This window comes from Anomaloglossus baeobatrachus, chromosome 5 (genome assembly GCF_048569485.1).
Source record: "Anomaloglossus baeobatrachus isolate aAnoBae1 chromosome 5, aAnoBae1.hap1, whole genome shotgun sequence".
NCBI classification, from domain to species: domain Eukaryota; kingdom Metazoa; phylum Chordata; class Amphibia; order Anura; family Aromobatidae; genus Anomaloglossus; species Anomaloglossus baeobatrachus.
In genome coordinates, this window is record NC_134357.1 from 111,532,424 (window position 1) to 111,555,693 (window position 23,270).

Sequence of the window (23,270 nt, forward strand, 5' to 3'; positions counted from 1 at the left end):
AATTCCAAGTGCGGAAAAATTGCAAAAAAAGTGGGATTGTACAATAGTTTTTGGGATATTTTATTCACCGTGTTCACTATATGGTAAAACTGATCTGTGGGTATGATGCCTCAGGTCGGTGCGAGTTTGTAGACACCAAACATGTATAGGTTTACTTGTATCTAAGGGGTTAAAAAAATTCACAAGCTTGTCCAAAAAACGTGGCGCACGTTTTGCGCCATATCCAAAACCCGTAGCGTTCTCATTTTTCAGGATCTGAGGCTCAGTGATGGCTTATTTTTTGAGTCTCGACCTGACGTTCTTAACGGTACCATTTTTGCGACAGATGCTACGTTTTGATCGCCTGTTATTGCATTTTGTGCAAAATTTGCGGCGACCAAAAAACGTAATTTTGGCGTTTGGAATTTTTTTGCCGCTACGCCGTTTACTGATCAGATTCATTGATTTTATATTTTGATAGATCGGGCATTTCTGAACGTGGCGATACCAAATATGTGTGTATTTTTTATTTTTTTAACCCTTTAATTTTCAATGGGGTGAAAGGGGGGTGATTTGAACTTTTAGGTTTTTTGTTTTTTTTTTAATTTTTTAAAACTTTTTTTTTTTACTTTTTTTTTATTTTACTAGTCCCCCTAGGGGGCTATAGCGATCAGCAATCCGATCGCTCTGCACTATCTGCAGATCTCAGCTACAGAGCTGAGAACTGCAGATTTGCTGCTTCACTTTCAATGCCGGCTGTATTCCGGCAATGAGAGGAAGTGACTCATGTTAGCTACAGGCGTCATCACATGACCCTGTGCTACCATGGCAACCGCCGAAAGTCACGTGATCATGTCACGTGACTTCCGGTGGGGGCGGGGTAAGTCACTGTCATGGCGGCGCCCATATACATATCGCTGCCAAGACTTTGGCAGCGAAATGTAAGGGGTTAATGGCCGCGGGTGGAAGCGATTCCACCCGCGGCTAGCAGGCACACATATCAGCTGTTGATAACAGCTGATATGTGCGCGTCTCGCCGCCGCCTGCCGGCGGCAGGGGGCGGGGCTTACCGGCACACGATCCATGACGTACATAGTACGTCATGGGTCGTTAAGGGGTTAAACTTTTGTAAAAAAGAGTAAACTGAAAATTGGCGTGTGCAAAATTATTCGGCCCCTTTACTTTCAGTGCAGCACACTCGCTCCAGAAGTTCATTGAGGAACTCTGAATGATCTAATGTTGTCCTAAATGACTGATGATGATAAATATAAGCCACCTGTGTGTAATCAAGTCTCCGTATAAATGAACCTGCTCTGTGTGATGGTCTCAGTGTTCTGTTTAAACCACAGAGATCATCATGAAGACCAAGGAACACAACAGGCAGGTCCGTGATACTGTTGTGGAAAAGTTTAAAGCTGGATTGGTTACAAAAAGATTTCCACAACTTTAAACATCCCAAGAAGCACTGTGCAAGAGATCATATTGAAATGGAAGGAGTATCATACCACTGCAAATCTACCAAGACCCGGCCGTCCCTCAAAACTGTCATTTCAAACAAGGAGAAGACTGATCAGAGATGCAGCCAAGAGGCCCATGATCACTCTGGATGAACTGCAGAGATCTACAGCTGAGGTGGGAGAGTCTGTCCATAGGACAACAATCAGTCGTACACTGCACAAATCTGATCTTTATGGAAGAGTGGCAAAAAGAAAGCCATTTCTCAAAGATATCCATAAAAAGTGTCGTTTAAAGTTTGCCACAAGCCACCTGGGAGACACCAAACATGTGGAAGAAGGTGCTCTGGTTTGATGAAACCAAAATCAAACTTTTTGGGCACAATGCCAAACGATATGTTTGGCGTAAAAGCAACACAGTTCATCACCCTGAACACACCATCCCCACTGTCAAACATGGTGGTGGCAACATCATGGTTTGGGCCTGCTTTTCTTCAGCAGGGACAGGGAAGTTGGTTAAAATTGATGGGAAGATGGATGGAGCCAAATACAAGACCATTCTTGCAGAAACCTGTTGGAGTCTGCAAAACATCTGAGACTGGGAAGGAGATTTGTCTTCCAACAAGACAATAATCCCAAACATAAAGCAAAATCTACAATGGAATGGTTCACAAATAAACGTATCCAGGTGTTAGAATGGCCAAGTCACAGTCCAGACCTGAATCCAATCGAGAATCTGTGGACAGAGCTGAAAACTGCTGTTCACAAACGCTCTCCATCCAACCTCACTCAGCTCCAGCTGTTTATAAAGGAAGAATGGGAAAGTATTTCAGTCTCTCCATGTGCAAAACTGATAGACCCATACCCCAAGCGACTTGTGCTGTATTCGCAGCAAAAGGTGGCTCTACAAAGTATTAACTTAAAGGGGACGAATAATATTGCACGCACCAATTTTCAGTTTATTATTTTTTATAAAAGTTTAAAATAACCACTAAATATCGTTCACCTTCACAATTGTGTCCCACTTGTTGTTGATTCTTCACCATAAAATTAAATTTTTTTATCTTTATGTTTGAAGGCTGAAATGTGGGAAAAGGTTGAAAAACTCAAGGGGGCCGAATACTTTCGCAAGGCCCTGCATATGATCCTCCTGAATTGTAAAGCACTGCGGAATATGTTGGCGCTATAGAAATAAAGATTATTATTATTATTTTTATATTATTATTAGTACAGTCTTCCTCATTACCAAGATAGGATAGGACAGCTGGTTCTCAAAGTTCCATGGAGATCTCTAACTGTTGCTTCAGGAGAACTTGCAGCAACACAACTTTCTGCCTCTAGCTCCTCCTCCATCCATAGAACTTCATGAGCACCAATTGTCAAATCTTAATTCAGTAATTGGGACATCTGTCTTTACTGAATACAGATTTTAGACATTTTACCCATGAATTGTGAGTGAAAGATCAATTCAGGTGGAGAAATAAACACATTTTCTCTCATAAGATATATTACACAGTTCCCTATTTTCATATGTAAAATTAAAAATATTATTACCTTTTAAAAGAAATGACAGCTTTTACCATGTTACTGTGCAATAAAATGCAACAAGTGTAAGCAGAATAAATGAGAGCTTTCATTCATTACATTATATGGGGAAACATTGCTAAAAACTAATATAAAATATCCAGAATATAATAAGAGGAATTTTATTATATATTTTATCCTATTATATCTTATACATAGTAATATTATATCTTACATATACACATTTTATTATATACTATATATATATATATATATATATATATATATATATATATATATATATATATATATATATATATACACACACACATACATATACTAGCTGTAGTACCCAGGTGTAGCCCGTGATAGTAACTGTTTCTCTGTCTCTCTCCCAGTCTCTGCGTGTCTGTGTGTCTGTCTCTGTCTGTCTCTGCGTGTCTGTGTGTCTGTCTCTGTCTGTCTCTGTGTGTCTGTGTGTCTGTCTCTGTCTGTTTGTATCAGTCTCTCTGTATGTCTCTGTATCAATACAAACATTTCCATAGTTCCTACAAGAGGACATCAAAAGACATTATAGACCACTTCAAAAGGACTACATGAACAACAAAGAAAAATGGTGTTTCCAGGTCAATTAAACATTGTAAATTTTATTTCATCACATAATAAATTGAATAAATTACTTACAAAAGATCATATACAAAAATACATTACAGAAAAAAATACAGGCAAAAAAGGGGAGGAAAATACCCCCAGACAAAGTGATACGGCTACAATTACCATACATGTGGGGTTAAATTTTAACCTTTTTCAGAAAGGGTACAATAAAAATACAACTGCATTCCTATCAGCAGTGGATTAGTCACAATGGACGTTCGTAAACTGCAGTTATTTGCTTACCCATTTAAATTCACAATTGTCCCCACAAGAGGTTAACGTGCCCACCAGAATATAGTAGAACTATAGTCACACCGGACTTGACCTTTCACGGATCCAGGATCGGCTAGGGCCCATCGTGGCAGAGAACGGTACCTGGGCAGCACCTGACTGACTTGTGAGTAAAAAGACCTGGAACCGCAGCCCTTGTCTCTGCCTCTCCTTTACTGGTGCCATTGCCCAGCGCTGCGGCGCTAACGGGGACTACTACCTGCCCCCCACCATCCTCCCCGGGGTAATCCCGCTCCGCCTGTGGGGAGTGACACCATCCTGGCTGCACCCGACATGTGCCCCAGTGAGAGACCCTGCAGTGGCGGCCCCCATCCCTGGCCGCGTACCACAGGTGGCGTCACGATCCTAATAGACTCCTAACCTCTGACTACTATCTCCATCCTCCCCTACCACCCTCCAATCCTCCTTCCTGTATGCCTCGGGGCAACGGAACTGGGCCAGGCCACCCCGTGACGACACAGAGGATCTGTACCCCCGGCCCAGCGACGAGTAGGTTAAAACACCTGACACGTGGGGCGCTATATATATATATATTCTTTTTTAAATAATTATATATATATATATATATATATATAAATATATATAAAATTAAGACAAAAATTAGGACTTGCCCAAGTTGTATTGATGACATACAGCTGCAACGATTTCAGCAGCCTGAATTGCACAAGGAAATACATTTTTGTTTTAGTTTCTTGTATTTTTTTTTATTTGATAAGGAGGAAGATTAAAATAATAACTTCAGAAACTATTTTAAAATGTAGAAAATTTGCAGGTAAAAAAACCATTTGCGTTTTCAGTGCATTTCTGCTGCGGAAAAGCATGAACAACATATAATCTGCACCAGGCTGTAGCCATAAAGCTTTAAAAGAAGACAGAGGCCAGAGGGACACTTTTATTTTAATACCAGAAAAAAAAACAAGACTGAAGAAGAAAAAAACACCATAATCCATACCTTGCAAACCCTTCAAATGACATTAGTCCTTGCTGACGCATAGTAATACTTGGCTCAAATTTCTTAAGAAAAAGAAAAAAAAAACAAAATTAGCAATTAAACTGTATAGGCATAAATATTTTTTTTTCAATCATCTCTCAAACATGTAAGGCACCAATATGTACTGTGTAAAAAGGTCTAACCTGAATAATGCTGAGGACTTCATCGTAACTGTAGTGCTCCCCTTGGCAATTGACCAAGTAGTCATTAAACTGCAGAATTCCCATCCCAAATATTCCGAGGGAGGTGCTTTCCACACCAGTGCCATTGGTTACAATGCTGGCGGCAGCGATGGCATCAGAAATTTGCCTCTGATTTTCAGACAACTGTTGCCTACTCCGAATGAACAAACCCAAGTCTGACACATTCCTGGTCAATAAATCTAGAATATGAAGAAAAAATAACAACATAAAAAATGAGCATCTCTGAATACTAATATGTACATAAAAATGTTCTTTTAGGGGTGGTGCTACCAGGAAAGTTTGGGTATTCCTAGGTAGGATTAATGGGCTGGACTTAAAAGCAATCTGTCAGCAGGTTTTTGTTATTATACAGATGACCCTGAGGTCCCTTCCAACTTTACCATTCTATGATTTAATCTAAGAGAAGCATAATATAGAGTAAGAGACTCTGATTGCAGTGATGTTTCACTTATTAGGCTGTTTACTGTAGCTTAAATACAATCAGTGTTTTATCAACAGGAGATTATCACTACAGGAGCAGTCTGTGTAACCCCACCTCCACTAATGATTGGCAGATTGCTCATAATGCCGAGTGTACACAGGAAGCTGCCAGTCAGGGGTGTGAGCAGGGTTATGCAGAGCCCAGAAGTCTTCGCTCCGCTACATCTACATCCGACATCTACATCTATCAAAACTGCACCAGTGCAATAAATGATACATTACAGGAATCAGGGCTCTCTGTCTCTACATCAGCTTCCATAGCAAAAACCTGAATTTTACCCCTAGAGAGGAGAATAGGGAACAAGAGACACCGCAGTTGTAATTTAAGTGTGTAATAGTTTATGAAAAGGAGAACAATTGTAAGATTGCACTCACCAAATAGTAGGTGCAAATAGGCATATAGAGTCGCTGTTGATGAACAATACGGTCCCGGTCCGGTATGCTGCTGACACGAAAATTAGTTCCTCTCTTGGATCTTCCACCGAGGGGTAATAGAAGTATAATAAATGTTGTGCTCCCAGGGACCTTCATGGACTCCGTATAGATATATTTTGATTACTTTATTGGAATTAAAGCTCTTACAATACGTTTCTGACCTCAAACAGCCTTCATCAGGTAAAAAATAAATACAAATAAATAAAAAAAACCTGATGAAGGCCCTTGGAGGGCAGAAACGTGTTCTATGACCTTTAATACCAATAAAATAATCAGAATTTAGCTATATGGATTCCATGGTGGTCGCTGGGAGTGTGACATTTATTATACTGCTATAACAAAAACCTGCTGACAGATTTCCTTTCAATTTTGTATATTTATTCAAAAGAAATATTAGTATGTATGTTGTATATCATGGCATATCCTTGCAAAATGTTATCACTGATATGAGAATACCCCTCTAAATTAAGGATCCAAGTGATCTTGAGACAAAAAAAAATCTTTTTTGATACAAAGAAAAAAGTTAAGTGAACTCTCCAAATACTTAGTAAATATAGACTTTCAGAAACCTCTAACATACAAACCTAAATCTGGCTGAACACCGCAGACGTTCTCATCAATTGTCAAGTTGGTGTAAAGCGGAATGGGCTCAGAACCCGAACGACTGCAAGCAACGGCGTAGACGTCAAAAATCTCTTTGAGGTCTTTGCGGCTTCGTACGCTGAAAACAAACCATAGAGATTGTAAGCTCCTCGGCACCAGCACCACATTTATAGGAGGCCACATGTATAATCATCTCACCTGAAAGATTTAAAAAGTTCTACAAACTCAACAAAGTTCATGTTGCTGTCAGAAAGCAGGAATGACTGAAAGCCTTTCATCCCGCCCTTAACTCGTCCATGCCAACTTGAGCTGCTCCATGTGCTGGAAGAAAATGGAACAGAATTCTGCTCATTTTATTGCCGAGAAATGGCCGCCAGTTTGTGCATTTAAACAATTTTCCAGTGAATTAAGACACTTTAATGAAGTTTAATTCCTTGATTTATGATTTAAAGTATACAACCGAATGGGACTTTTGGCAGAACCATTAAACCGGCGCAAGGTAAAACAATTTACTGCCAAGAGGGGCTTAAACAAAAATCCTCTGATGATTTTACAGCTATTTAAGAAATGTAAGTGATTTACTACCCATGAGCTCGGGAAGTCCATTTTGTGCTGTAAATATGAACACAGTATAAAACAAAATTCAATTATTTTCCACCCATAGGGTGAAATAAGGTGATAAAACTTACGCAGATGGGGGTTTGTTGGAGCTGGGCAATATAGGGGAGGAAGCAGGTCTGCTCGGCGTTGTCGGTCCAGGGGCGAGACTTGGGGATCCGGAAGCAGACACTGAATGAGCTCGTCTGGAAGGAAGGGTGTGAGCAACTACGCTATTGTGATCTGTCAGTGACCAAAAAAAGACAGAAATCAACATTAAAAACATAAGCACATAATTACACAAATAATCACATATCGAAAAAAATGGCGCAATTAAATATTTCACTTAGAATCAACCTAGTGCCATATAAAGGTGTAAAGTGCTGACGGGCACAACTTCCATCACATTTTACAATCCACTTGCTTTTTTTACAATTCTTTGTCAGTCCCCTTAATACAATAGTCCATGTCATAGTAGTGAATTGGTATACCTGAAAATATATCTCTAAATTAGAAAATTAAAAGGGTATTCCCATCGCCAAGATCCTCTCCTAATATTTAGTAGGTATAATAATAATATTAGCAAATACCTCCAATTAGAAATGTAGTATAGTTCTTCTGATTCCCTATGTCGTTACCTCATGTTCAGGGCATTGCAGGACCTTAGGTATCTGTATAGGATAGGATCTTGGAGATGGGAAAACCCGTTTAACTCTAAGGCAGGCTTTACACGCTGCGACATCGCTAGCAAATGCTAGCGATGTCGAGAGCAATAGCACCCGCCCCCGTCGTACATGCGATATCTGGTGCTTGCTGCCGTAGCAAACATAATCGCTACGGCAGCTTCATACGCACATACCTGCTCGGTGACGTCGCTGTGACCGCCGAACAATCCCTCCTTCAAGGGGGAGGTGCGTTTGGCGTCACAGCAATGTCACCGCGATGTTACTAAGTAGCCGGCCAATAGAAGCGGAGGGGCGGGGATGAGCGGGACATAACATCCCGCCCACCTCCTTCCTTCCGCCTTTCTGGTGGACGCAGGTAAGGAGATGGTTGTCGTTCCTGCAGTTTCACACACAGCAATGTGTGATGCCGCAGGAACGACAAACAACATCGTATCTGCAGCAGTAATGACATTATGTAAACGAACGATGTGATCAGCGATTTTTTACGCTTTTGCGCTCGTTCATCGTCACACCTAGGATTTACATGTTGCGATGTCGCTACCGGCGCCGGATGTGCGTCACTAACAACGTGACCCCGACGATATATCGGTAGTGATGTCGCAACGTGTAAAGCCCGCCTTAGGCTCCATTCATATCAGCATACTAAAATTTTTTTTTATAATAGACGCCCCAACTACAATATTGTCACTCCTGGCAGATACCACGCACCTTTCCTGTTCAGTAGTATTGGACAGAAGCACAATATCTACTAATATCTGCTGAACATGTCTAAGGGGGTGGTCGGTGCTTGGAAACTCCTACCCCTAAAGACGTTGACCATATTGTCTAAATGTAATGATGCTATATAATATGTGGTGTGCAGTGTTCCTATATAGTGAGAAGGTAGAAGTGCTAAGTAGATATTGATAGAGCAGGGTCCATTATGTTATGTAGGATGCTTGTCTGGGTATCTCAGTCTGCAACATAGTGCAGGCGCACTAGCGGCTAAGCATAGGCCTATCTTCGGTAGGAGGAGCTAGGAGTTAAAGAGTTGAGACTTGAAGGACAAAGAAAGAAGAAGTGAGTGAAGGCTGAGTAGTGGATTTCTCCATTATTATAATGTTTGCAATAATAAACTCTTATCCTTTCTTCCAGCTAGGAGGAAAAAAAAACAACATTTCAGACCTTGCTCTTCTTGCTCATCAATTTCTGGAGGATCTGAGCCACTCCTGCTTCGAGGTTCTTTGAGGCTTTTGCTTTTTCTTGTTGTCATCTCATCATCAGCAGCATCCCCACTTTCACCCTGGTGGAGAATTTCAGAAATGATTTCTATTAAATAAGTTCACACAATATGCAAATTCTAAAACTTTTAGGTCAATAAGAATGCTTCCCCTGCACTCACCAAGCTCATGGTGGGAACTACACCTGGCCAGGCCAACTGCACATTAAAGAGGTTGTCCACTACTAAGACAATCCCTTCTGATTCCACATGTCATGTTATCCTTAGGTAAAATAATAAAGCCTATACTCAGCTCCCGTACCGGCGCTATTCCAGCTGTTGCTGGGATTGCAGTGCCAGGGCTCACGTGAGGTTGTAATGTCACTCGAGCCACACATCCAATCAGCACCGTTTTCCATCTCTTGCCTTTGGACCAAACACGCAATCAACAGGAAGAGAGCACAGCCACAGCGCTTACTCCATGTTGATTAACTAATTTGGTCCAAAATTGGAGGGACAGAAGCCAGCATTGATTAGATTCGGGGCTCGTGTGGCGTCACAACAACCCCATGTGAGCCCCATCACTGCAAGCCCAGCCACAGCTGGAAGAGTGTCGATACGGGAGGTGAGTATAGGCGTTTATCATTTTACCCTGGGAAACATGTTTAATCAAAAGGGGTTGTCCTAGTATTGGACAATCTGAGGATTCTTGCAAGATCTAGGTGAACCTAAATTCAGCAAATTGATAATACAGTATACAGTGGGTGACATAAGTATTGAACACGTTACCAATTTAATTTGTATAGGTGCTATTGACAGTGTTTGATTTCTTTGTGGATTTGATGGGTTGTTACCGACATCTGGTGACAAATTCATGTCAATAGCACCTTAGAAATATATTTACTTAGAAAATTGGTGACGTGTTCAATTCTTATTTCACCCCCCGATTTACATGATCAGGAAAATGTGTTAACATGGCTTAAATGTCCAGAGATTTTAAAGGAAACTGCTTGAAAATACTGTGTGGCACTATCTATCTAGTTTTTTAAAGGGAGCTTATGACATTGAATATGTAATCTGATCTGCCGGCTGCATGTTATAGAACAGAAGGAACTATATAGGTTTTTTGTAAAAGATTCAGTGTAAGTAGTATATTATTTGTGAAAAATCCCTGCTGATTTTTGGATTTCGCCGTCAAGGGGGCAGTCCTAATCAGTGACCGACAATATTCCATGTATTTGTCTCTATAATGATCAATGAATCCGTGAATGGGACCACCCCCTTGACTTCTAAGTCCAGAATAAGATGGGAATGCAATAAATAAAATACAAGCTTTACATCCCTTTTAATATCTATCTATCCATCCATCTATCTATATAATTTGTTAGGTTTTTTTTTTGCTCCTGGCTGATCAAACGCCATGTTTAACCTGACATACTCCCTTTAAGGAAAGTCTATGAATCAAGTATATATTTAGTGATGTCAGCCTGGAAGTGCCTGCGAGAAAATAATCCTGAAATGGATGTATTAATGCAGCATTGGTGGTGCCAATATAAATGTAGTCTCAGATATTATTTTCCCTCTCTAAGGAGATAATAAGCAGATAATAAATCTAGTGACTGAGTATTTATCATCCCATGAAATCCAGTATATGAAATCTTATACTCTCCAGACTTTGGCTGAAAAGTGTATGTTGTGTTATGACTGCGGAAAATCGCCCTCGGCTAAACAGAAGAGGAGTGCCATGTACTTTACTGTAAGTCAAAGGGCGAGGAGCAAGAGTAACTATCATATTAAACGTCACCAGCATACAAGATCTGGTTATTAGCTCGCTGAGGTGACATGGATACAGTCTGACATTGCAAATAGATTCACACGGTTACACTGTAACTCAAGATCTCCATAAGAAACCTTAGAGTGCAACATAAGTGGAGTAGGAAGTTTACAAGAAGTTTCGTCCTCTGGGAGAAGCGCTACTTGGACAGTCTCCAAAGATGCATTGCATTAAAAACCGAAAGTCAGTACAAAATGACTGTCCAAACCAAGCACAGTATCACCGTGCACTCTTGACATGGCCAAAGAGCTCAATGCACTTTCCATCTACTTGTTTTCCATCCATTATAAATCCCCTCTTCCTTTGTTGACAGCTTTAGCTTTACTAGAGGAAGACAAGAATAGATGGAAGACAAGTTGGTGGAAAGGTGCCCTGAAATGTTTAGGGTGTACCATGGTTGGTTTGAACAGTCAATTTTGTGCTGACATACCCCCATTGAAGACTCCATTTAATGATTCTCCCTCAGGATAATAGTCCAGTGAAGATAGCATCACATACCATTTCCACTCTATCCAATTTGAAGGGAGTTGGTCAGCCAAAATTTGACAGCATAAACTAATGACATAGCCTTGTAGGGGGATACAACCACTATAAAAATCATACCTTTAGTGTTCTAATCAGAGTCTCTATTCTGCAGAAACTAAAGTTTAATCAAGTATGTTGATTAGGGTTCTTGGTGCACCCTTGGTGTGGCCAAGAGACTCAGTGCACCATTATGCCCATACATTCCCCATCCTCACTTATTGGTGACTAACAACACTGACATGGAGTGGGCACTCTCTGCAGAGAAAGCTCAGATATCCCAGCACGGTAAATCAGCATTGAGAGGATGGGGACATACAAGTGGACAGAACGGTGCACTGTGCCTCTCAGCCATGCCAAAGCTGCTCCAAACACCATAACTAGCAGGTCTACTGAGACTTAAAGGGAATCGGTCATGTTAAAAACCCCTCTATTATCCTGCAGATATGGGGTTAATAGCATTCTCAACCTGCCCTGATGGAGTGCAGAGAAGAAATGAACTTTTCTTCTCCCAGTAGTGTTTGGCTTTCAGTCATAGAGGTGGAGCTGGAGTGGCATCAGTCACCACTCTGTGTATAGTGAGTGGCTGCTGTAATCGCGCCCCTGGCACTGACTAATTCCATTAACCTTTGAATATGGTATGTGTAGGAGCATGAAACTACAAGTTGAGCCTTTGAAAAATATATATTAAAGCCATATTGAAAACAAAAAAGGAAGATTAAAAGAATAATGAAGCACAGTAGAACACAATGAAACAGCAGAATGTTCTACCCTCATAAGTACTTTCTTCTTTTTCTTGGCCGCAGCGATCCCCAGAGTATTGTTGCGCTGCACGTTGGGTTTCTCGGCGCTCTTAGTTAGTGTTCCTGTGCTTGTATTTTTTGCGCTCCAGCGTCTCCCCCCGAACAGCTCAATAGCTTGTGCCAATGTTGGACCTTCAAATCGGTTATCCTCCTACATTTACATAATTGAAATAAGAATGTGCACAATGTATTAGGAAAGAATGTCTTTATCTAAGATAACAGCTTTTTATCCACTACATTCCAGTGTCATCAATAACATGATAAAAGCAGGAAAGTTTTAATTCTTAGCATATTGTGTTTCACGGCTGAAATTGCTATACTCGTTCACTGACATTATTTCTTCCTGGTGCAATGGGTAATTTACTAGCAATTCTTGATGGTGATGAGGATGTAGTAAAAATCATTGTGGCCTCCATTTCCCACAGAGCGCACTTAAAGTGCACTTCCTTCTCCGTGGTCATTTACATTAAATAAGTAACTCATACTATCCATTTTCTAAGAAATCATAATGACTTAACACAGAAGGAGAATAGCAGAAAAATTATAATTCCTGTCCCTCCTCCGCCAGCCTCCCATCATTCCAACCATTCTGCAAGTCATGGTTTTATAAGGCTATGTGCACACGTTGTAGATTTGGTGCATTTTCTCCACCAGAACTGCACGTTGTGGCAAGAAAAGCATCAAAACCGGATGCAGTTTTGATGCGGTTTTGGTGCAATTCTTTGGACCATCAAGAAAGTCAATGAATTGAAGTCAATGGGTGAAAAAACGCTGCTAAACCTGACCAATAATTGATTTTTTTCTGCATCAAAATCTGCACCAAAACCGCATGGAAAAAAACCTCACCGTGTGCACAGCAAATCTAAAATCCCATAGACGTTGCTGGCTTCACGAGAGTCATGCAGATTGCATAACAGATTTCTGAAAAACTGCGTCAAAAACCACAGCATGTGCACAGGGCCTAAGAGTACGACCACACGTCACTTTAAGGCGGTTCTGAAACCAGCCAACGGGAGCGCCCAGAAGTTGATAAAAATAAAAAAACAGATGCATTTCTATGTAAAAACTACTTGCTGTTCATATGTTATGTACTGTGCGCTTCTTTTAACTACTTCAGGTTCCAAAAACACCAAACCGTGGAAAGAAGTGAGATGACCATTGCTCAGGCTTCTTCCACACTCATGACAAGTCACTAGGAATGTTAAAATAAAAAAAAAAACAACACAACAACAAAAATACCTGAATACTTCCAGATTTTTTATTTTTTTTTAGCATAAAAAAATGCTAACTCCGTTGTTTTCCACCAGGTGGCGCTATAGGTGGTTTCATTGCGTAGCGCATGGCTACTTTACTATACCTAGACACCAATTCTATGCCTATAGCTGCCGCCGTTCTCAAGTTAATGGCGGTGGACAGGATATGGGTGGACACAGTGTATACAGGCAGTCCCTGAATTACGCACATCCAATGTATACGTATGAACGTTAGGTGTGTAATAAAGAATGCCAAAAACAGTTACCCTATTGGTCCCCTCTCTGACAGCCCTGGTATTTACTGCCTGTCGTCCAGTCTTCTTTCTGCCATCACATCTCCAGGATCTAAGCCAAGACTTCAAGACCACACCCAGGCCTTGGAAGTCACCGAATGTGGTAAGGTCATGACATTGTGTGCATCACAGCCACCTTACAACGATCAGAGATCTTTCAAGCCTGTATACAGCTTGAACTCCTGGCCTATTGTGAAGATGCAACGTGCAGAGGTGGAAAGAAGAGGACCACATTGAGGACAGTGAGCAATGGAGTGGCTGGAGAGGTGAGCAATGAGCTAATGGTTTTGGAGGGTTTTTTTTTTTACAAATTGCCGACCCTCTACGCGGTTTAGCAAAAAGGTGGCCATTTGGCTGTCATTAAGCTGATCTTGTAGGCAGCATTATTTAAAAAAGTTTGATTTTTCAAAAAAATATATTTTTTTCAAACTTTAGTAGAATCAATTCCATTTGAATAAAAATTCACCCATCTCTAGTTTTAACCCTTCCCTATCTTATCCAAAACAAAAAAAAATGTTTTTGTCTGGAGCTACAATTAAAAAATGTACATGTTACAACTTCCATACAAATTCAACTTAAGAACAAATCTACAAAACCCATCTTGTTCATAACTTGGGGATTAGATGTATACATGAAGGCTCTGATTCATCGAAGTTTTTCCGCCAGAAAATGAAGAATCTTTGAATGTTTGGGGAACTCAAGGTTGCATCAAAATTTTGTGGCTTTTGTCAATTTCACGTCAGCTACTCCCAGCTCCGCCAAAATTAGCGGAGCTGTGGCTGGATGAGGGGTGCAACGGGGGTGTAACGTCTAATTCATGACTAGCTGTGGCATTCCTCATACCAAAAATCTTATTCCAGTCACTCACTAGAGTAGGATTTCTGGTGAGGCGCACACTGAGGCGCATGCCGCTTGTCAAATGCTCCTGATTCATGAAGAGGCATGCATCGGTTAATGAATCAAGAGGGTCTGATTTCACCACACAATCATCGTCAAGACTAATGTGAAAATCACGAGTCTTGATTAATCAGGGCCAAAGACTTCTCATTATATGCTTTGATTACAGATGAGTAAATTGATTCATAATGTATCAAATTTGCTATGAATTTCCAGAAAATGTCATTCCCCAGAATTCAAAGTTTTGTCATTTGAGGAGTACGAGTGCAGAAAATTGGTGCCCATTAAACACCCTCTAGAATGTCCCAGCTATATGAACCAATACAGAAAAGTTGTATGACCCAGCTACAAAAAATCCAACTCAAAATGTGATCACTAAAACTAGGGACGCTATATACTTTTCACCACTGGATGTTTTTATATGTTTAATGTCATGCTTAAATCTTTGTGTAAAACATGAGCAGAAAAGAACAAACTTTGCCCCATTGTTATAAAATACTCTTTTGTTTGTCTATTTAGGAATTTTGCCAAGTTATCTTTATAGAGTCGGGAATATCTGCAGTCTAAATCAAGAAAATAACTACAAAATTGCTTGTAAAACATTTCTAAACAGTAAGATGCTTCTACTGACCAATCACAGAAGGACTTCAGACTTTCATACCAAATCTAGTCAACCCCTTTAACTATATGCTGTAATATAATCTGTATCTACAGAGGGTGAAATAAGTATTGAACAGGTCACTGATTTTCTAAGTAAATATATTTCTAAAGATGCTATGACATGAATTTCTCACCATATGTCAGTAACAACCTATCCAATCCACACAGGCAAACAAATAAAAAAATAAAACCACAGATGTCCATAAATTAAGATATGTGTAATAATGAGAAATCAAACAGAGAAAAAGCATTGAACACACTTTCTGAAATGTAATTAATACTTTGTACAACAGCCTTTGTTGCTGCTGACAGCTTCAAGACGCCTTCTATATGAAGAAACTAATTGCATGAATTGCTCAAGTTTGATTTTGGCCCATTTTTTCACACAAACACTCTTCAAATCCTGAAGGTACCATGGGCTCTATCTTTGAACGCTGAGCTAGTTCCTTCCATAAATTTTCTATTGGATTCAGATCATGTGATATTACACCCAAGGGGTTGCCCACTACTAGGACAACCCCTTCTGATTCCACTCATTTCCCCCAATTAAAATAAAAGACCCTGTACTTGCCTCCCATTCTGAAACCATTCCAGCTCTGTTGGTAATTGTGGTTCGGGGATCACGTGACATTGTGACATGATGGCTGTGTCTAATCACGGCTGGCTTCACTCTCTCTGCCTTCGGACCAAATGAGTTATGTGAACAGGAAGTGACTCTGCAGCGGCCACTCACTTCCTGTTGATTGCTCATGTAGTCCGAACCCATGGTGGGAGAAGACTGCGGTGATTGGAGGGGGGCTTGCATTACATTACAATGTAAAATGAGCCAAAACCTCAATTACCAACCGCGCTGGAACAGCAGCATAATGGGAAGCAATTGCAGGGTCTTTTAATTTTTCATTTTTACTGGGGGAAACTAGTGGAATCAGAAGGGGTTGTCCTAGTAGTTGACAACACCTTTAATTTATGGACAGTTATTGTTTGATTTCTTTGCCTTTGTGGATTGGATGGGTTGTTACCAACATCTGGTGAGAATTTCATGTAAATTTTTAGAAATATATATACTGTGAGACTGTGACCGGGGTTATCTATGACGGCCGGTATGTCTCGCCCCGGTTGTGCTCACTCCATGATAGAAAGTAAATCCACTCTAGGGTTAATGCTGTTTCCCTACAGGCTGAAGGAAGGGTTAAATGGAAACAGGAACGAGGGGCAGGTGTGCCGGGTGTGAGGGAGTGATCACAACTCCCTGAGTCTCTGCTGGAGAGACATGTATATTGCTGTGGATTTTTGTTTGGACATTAAACACCGTGTGCTGTGAACCTATATGCCTGGATCCCGTGTCTTCTGCTGCGCAGCCGACCGCGCTACCTCACATATGGTGGAGAATGCGGGCATGCCAGCCCGGTGAGGTGTACTTCCTTTTCTGGTGATCCGGTAGCACATGTCCTGGATTCAAGCAGCTATACTACGGCCCAAACCCAGCGACGCCATGGAGGACATACTAAGGCATTTGGCTCAGGCTAATGCACAGCAGCAGCAGGCTAATGCACAACAACAAGAGGCTAATGCACAGCAACAACAGGTGAATACCCACCTGCTCCGGACGTTGGAGCAACAGCAGCAACAGCACCAGCAATCCTTGAAATTGCAGGAAAAAAGGCACCAAGAACAGATGGTTCTCCTGGCCAAGTCAATCCGTGCCGGACCGGCAGCAACAACCCCGGGACCGGGTGACGACGGCAGCGTCCGGAAAGCGGTGAGACAAGCGTTGCAAAAGATGACCCCGGGGGATGATGTGGAAGCGTTCCTGGCAGTGTTTGAGCGGGTGGCCGAGCGGGAAAAGCTGCCGACCCCCCAGTGGGCTGAGGTATTGTCGCCCTATCTGACGGGGGAACCCCAAAAAGCGTACCTGGACCTCGGTACCGAGGACGCCATTGACTATGTGACCCTGAAAGCCGAAATACTGGCTCGGTTGGGGGTGAATACCTATGTACGGGCTCAGCGGGTAAATCAGTGGTTCTATGAGGAAGCCAAACCCGTACGCTCCCAGGCCTATGACTTATTACATCTTGTAAAAAAGTGGTTGCAGCCTGACACTCTGAGCCCGGCGCAAATGGTGGAAAGGGTAGTAGTGGATCGTTTTGTGCGCACTTTACCCGTCACCGTTCAACGGTGGGTCGGACAGGGTGACCCGAGTACCCTGGACCAATTAGTGTCCCTGGTAGAGCGGCATGTGGCTACGCAGGACTTGATACGGGACACTGAGACTTTGCGTACCGCCCGTCGGTCCGGCCCCTCCAAGCCTAGGGCCAAGGACCCACCGCCAACACCGGTACAGGAGTCCGCTACCATCCTGGCTGAGGCCGCGCCCGCCGTTCCTGAGGTCCGGAAGGCCATGTACCCTAAACGACAACTTGTCAAGGGGGTTTCCTTCCCTATTAGATGTTGGCGGTGCCAGCGGGTGGGACATATGGAAGCCCAGTGTCCCCTGACCACGGAGCCCATGGATTGTGGGGTTACCCGGCGGGGTTCAATGTATGCTCAGGTGGTGTGTACCGCTGACCTGGTTCCCCCAGAGACTGAGCCCCACTTGTGCCAAATACAGGTGAATGGATGTCCGGTTACAGGATTGTTGGATTCCGGAAGCTTAGTGACCCTTGTGCGATCCACCTTGAGGGCTAAAGTAAAGGCCACAGGACGTACCGTGGGGGTGGTTTGCATACATGGGGACCGCCGAGACTATCCCACGGGGATTGTCACCATCACAGCACCTTGCGGTCAGGTGCAACATGAGGTGGGACTGCTTAACACTCTTCCTTATGACGTGATCCTAGGACGGGATCTGCCCTATTTTTGGACTTTATGGAAGGGAACCCCTAGGTCCCCTCCGATATTGGTCAGTCCGGGGCCTGAGCCCTACAATCCTGAATCCGGGACACCTGCCGTAGGGGTCCCCATGATAGGGACAGAATGTGAACCCGATAGGTCGCCCCTAGAGGTATTGGCAGGAGAGGCTGAGACGGTCGAGCCCATCCCGGACTTGGAGGCATCCCCGGATGCGTTTGGGACAGCCCAACTCCAGGACCCTACGTTAATACATGCCCGGAATAGGGTGTTAGTAATTGACGGGGTGGCCCAGCTGCCCGGTGCCCAGGTAAGGTACCCCCATTTCGCTCTTAAACAGGATTTACTCTACCGGGTAGATGAAATACGGGGCGTGGGGGTGGAGCAGTTGGTGGTGCCCCAGCCGTATCGCCGGCGGGTCCTCGACTTGGCTCATAAACATCTGATGAGTGGCCACCTAGGGGTCAAGAAAACGCAGGAGCGAATATTGCAAAGGTTCTATTGGCCCGGGGTCTTTGGGGAGGTAAAACGGTTCTGCGAAACCTGCCCGGAGTGTCAGCTTACCGCACCACTGGTCCACTTTCGCAGTCCGTTGGTGCCGTTACCCATTATAGAAGTCCCTTTTGAACGGATAGGGATGGATCTGGTGGGGCCCCTCGTAAAGTCTGCTCGAGGGCACCAACACATCCTAGTGATCGTTGACTATGCCACCCGGTATCCAGAGGCGATACCTCTCAGACATACTGCGGCGAAGCTTATAGCTCGGGAGTTGTTTTCTGTGTTCTGCCGGGTGGGGTTGCCCAAGGAGATCCTTACGGATCAGGGGACCCCATTCATGTCTAAAGTGACCAAAGAACTATGCTGGCTACTCCAGATCAAGCAGTTGCGTACGTCTGTGTATCATCCTCAGACGGATGGGTTAGTAGAACGATTCAATAAAACCCTGAAAACCATGCTAAAAAGGGTGATCTCCAAAGACGGGAAGGACTGGGATATGATGCTTCCCTATTTGATGTTTGCCATCCGAGAGGTGCCACAGGCATCCACGGGGTTTTCGCCTTTTGAATTGTTATACGGGCGACATCCCCGGGGATTGTTGGACCTGGCAAAGGAAACATGGGAGCAAGAGCCCACCCCCCATAAAAGTGTGATTGAACACATTTTAGGAATGCAGAACCGCATAAGCGCGGTCATGCCAATTGTGAAGGAGCATTTACAGGAGGCTCAGGCCGCGCAAAGCGGCCGCTATAATAGACAAGCCACCGTGCGGACCTTTAAACCCGGGGATCGGGTGTTGGTATTAATCCCCACGGCGGAGAGTAAATTCCTGGCTCAGTGGCAAGGCCCCTACGAGATAAAGGAAAAAGTCGGGGTGGTCAACTATAAAGTATTGCAGCCCGGTAGGCGGAAACCTGAACAAATATACCATGTCAACCTATTAAAACCGTGGCAGGAACGGGAAAGCCTGATGGTTGAGTTTCCCCCATCTCCCTCCTCTTCGGGTCGTTCACTCCCGGCTTCAGCGACCTCCGGAGAGGACGAACCGGAAGTAAGGATCGGAGAAGCCCTCACCAAGCAACAGAGGCGAGAGGCCAGACGGCTGGTTCAGCAGAACCCCGATGTCTTCTCCGAGTTGCCGGGTAGGACCAGTCTGATACGACATGACATTGTCACCGAGCCCCACCTGAAGGTACGCCTGAAGTCATACCGCGTGCCGGAGGCTCGAAGACAAGCCATATCAGAAGAAGTGAAGACAATGCTACGCCTGGGGGTCATCGAAAAATCCCGGAGTGAATGGGCTAGTCCCATTGTCCTAATACCAAAACCCGATGGCTCCTTAAGGTTCTGCAATGACTTCCGGAGATTGAACGAAATATCCAAGTTCGATCTCTACCCCATGCCCCGGGTGGATGAGCTGATTGATAGGCTGGGACAGGCGCGATTTTTTACCACGCTCGACCTGACCAAGGGGTACTGGCAGGTGCCACTGACGGAGTCCGCCAAGGAGAAAACCGCTTTTGTTACGCCGGAGGGTCTCTTCCACTATGTTGTCTTGCCTTTTGGGTTACATGGCGCTCCGGCCACGTTCCAGAGGTTGATGGACTTAGTGCTGGAACCCCACCAGGCGTATGCATCAGCGTACCTTGATGACATCATTATTTACAGCCCCGATTGGCAGACCCACTTGGAACAGGTACAAGCGGTGGTGGACGCGCTTCGAACAGCCGGATTGACAGCCAATCCCAAGAAATGTGCGTTGGGACTCACGGAAGCCCGCTACTTGGGCTACGTGATAGGCCAAGGAGTGATAAAGCCCCAAATTAACAAGGTTGAGGCGATCCAGAAGTGGCCTAGACCCCTGACCACAAAGCAGGTTAGGGCCTTCCTGGGTATCGTGGGGTACTACAGGAGGTTTGTAAGAGATTTTGCGGGACTATCAGCCCCCTTGACGGACCTTCTCAAAGGCAAGAAGTCCGTCATGGTGCGCTGGACTCCGCAGGCCGAGGACTCCTTCCGGGCCCTGAAGGGGGTCCTGTGCGGACAACCCGTTCTGGTCAACCCTGATTTCCGGAAGGAGTTCATAGTACAGACTGACGCCTCTGAGGTCGGCCTGGGGGCAGTGCTGTCTCAGGTGGTTCAGGGGGAGGAACACCCCGTCACCTTCTTGAGTAGGAAGCTCACCCCTCCCGAGCGGAATTATAGCGTAGTGGAGAAGGAGTGCCTGGCGATTAAATGGGCCTTGGAGTCCCTACGCTATTACCTGCTGGGACGGCAGTTTCGCTTGGTGACTGATCACTCTCCGCTGGTCTGGATGAGGTCCGCCAAGGAACGGAATGCCCGGGTTACCCGGTGGTTCCTTTCTCTGCAGAACTTCCGGTTTACGGTTGAACACCGGGCCGGTAGGTTGCAGGTCAACGCCGATGCCTTGTCCCGCGGCCCGTGTTTGATGGCGGGAGTTCAACCCCGCACGCTTGAACTGAGGGGGGGGGTATGTGAGACTGTGACCGGGGTTATCTATGACGGCCGGTATGTCTCGCCCCGGTTGTGCTCACTCCATGATAGAAAGTAAATCCACTCTAGGGTTAATGCTGTTTCCCTACAGGCTGAAGGAAGGGTTAAATGGAAACAGGAACGAGGGGCAGGTGTGCCGGGTGTGAGGGAGTGATCACAACTCCCTGAGTCTCTGCTGGAGAGACATGTATATTGCTGTGGATTTTTGTTTGGACATTAAACACCGTGTGCTGTGAACCTATATGCCTGGATCCCGTGTCTTCTGCTGCGCAGCCGACCGCGCTACCTCACAATACTTAGAAAATTGGTGACATATTCAATACTTATTTCACCTGCTGTAGGTACAGATTAGATACAGCAAATAGTTAAAGGAGTTGTCCAGGTTTGGCATGAAAGTCTGCAGTCGCTCTATGTCACTGCAGACTTGTGAATCCTCACATTGCATCTAGCATGTAGTGTCAGGATTCATCGGAGCTGGTGATGGGACTAGTCAGTCACGTGACTACAAGTATTCAATATGCATACTCTTGGCCACATTTTGACTAGACGTGCACAGCCTCACTTAGAGTCCCTGCAGACTGTAAAGCCAAACTTGGACAATGCTTCATCCTGTCAGCTGTCCTGATATGTCAGCTGTAGTATATACAGCATACCACAAAAGGGAATACCCTCTCTTTCCATGGAACAACACTGAAGATATGACACTTTGATGCAATGTAAAGTAGTCTGTGTACAGCTTGTATAACAGTGTAAGTTTGTGTGTCGCCCTGGACTAGCCAGGTAGTCACAGACATACCAACACCCCCCCCCACCCTAGGCAGTTACAGCAGCCAAACACAAAACCCTTGTTGCCTCCCTCCAGAGTCTGATGTCCACACCAGGTGGGGCGGAGCCAGGCAGTTGGCCCCACCCACCGAGGCGTTCACAGGCCTGGAGGCGGGAAAAGTGTAAGTTCAGTCTTGGAGGTGAAAGTGAGAGGAGTAAACACTTGAGGTGTCTGGGTAGGAGCTCAGGCACTAACAGCAAGGTTGGCAGATGGTGGTGGCCGTCTGCAGGAGTTGGTGGAACTCCGCAGAGCCGTAAGGACCGGGGTCGGGTGTCGGCCCACCGGTACCGGACCGGGGAACGGAGTGAAGCTAAGCACACAGGCAGGGCCTTCGGACCCCGACCAGGCTTGGAGCCGCCGTCAATAGTCAAATCCGAGTGTGACAGGAACCCCAGGGGTTTCCTAACAACCAAGTCCCGATTGAAGGCAACCGTCCACCCAGAGAGGATATACAGCCACAGACTAGAGATCCAAGGGCCAGCGCCTGCGGGCAAAACGGGCTCCTACGGCACCTATACGCCGGGGAGCGGACTACCAGTGGGCAACCACAGGAGTCAGAACATTTCTAAAAGGTGCAGGGAAAGACAGCCACCATCAGCCGTCCGGGGAGAGCACAACAACAACACTGCAGCCGGCTGCGGGACCCGTCCATCCGGCCGTTTTGGTTTACCAATGACTCTGTCAGTGATTGTCTGAGTGAGTACACCAGTGCCGTCCGGCACCGCGCCGTGCTGTCCCTGCAACCCTGCACCCCAGCCATCCAGCCTCCCCGTTACACCACCGGGCCCCGGGATCACCAACCCCCTACCCACGGAGAGGACAACATCCTAGCTGCACCCTACCATCTCTCCCGGGATCCCCGTTACCAGCAGCGGTGGTGCCATCATCACCACGTCCCGTGGGTGGCGTCACGAACAATCTCCCTAACCAAACCATGCCTTTTCACTCACGGGCGAGGAGCGCTGCTCGAGTCCCCGGGTCCGGTCCACCGCTCGAGCCACCAAGCAGCAGCAGAAGCCCCGGACCCGAGCGTGGCGAGCGCGTCCCCTCCGCCTGCGACATTTGTCCTCTAAATAAGTCAACACACAGACATTAATGTATAAACCACTGTTAACACAAGTGAGTACTCCCCTAAGTGAAAATAGCAAATTTGTGCCCAAAGTGCCAATATTTTGTGTGGCCACCATTATTTTCAAGTACTGCCTTAACTTTTTTGCGAATGGAGTTC

At 44.7% G+C, this 23,270-nt stretch overlaps 1 protein-coding gene across 9 annotated transcripts in view; it reads right to left on the reverse strand.

Annotated features, from left to right (window-relative positions):
- The window catches only part of PLCE1 (phospholipase C epsilon 1), a 400,168-nt gene that overhangs the window by 66,526 nt on the left and 310,372 nt on the right, over positions 1–23,270 (reverse strand). For 8 of the 9 annotated variants that reach the window (XM_075348768.1, XM_075348766.1, XM_075348767.1 and 5 more), the window contains 7 exons: positions 12,223–12,405; positions 9,062–9,179; positions 7,304–7,454; positions 6,813–6,935; positions 6,596–6,732; positions 5,037–5,275; positions 4,855–4,916 (listed from right to left, as the gene is read on the reverse strand). In XM_075348768.1, the coding sequence (XP_075204883.1) occupies positions 4,855–4,916; positions 5,037–5,275; positions 6,596–6,732; positions 6,813–6,935; positions 7,304–7,454; positions 9,062–9,179; positions 12,223–12,405 (1,013 nt within the window). The remainder of the gene's footprint in view (positions 1–4,854; positions 4,917–5,036; positions 5,276–6,595; positions 6,733–6,812; positions 6,936–7,303; positions 7,455–9,061; positions 9,180–12,222; positions 12,406–23,270) is intronic. The other variant, XM_075348765.1, reaches the window with a different exon arrangement.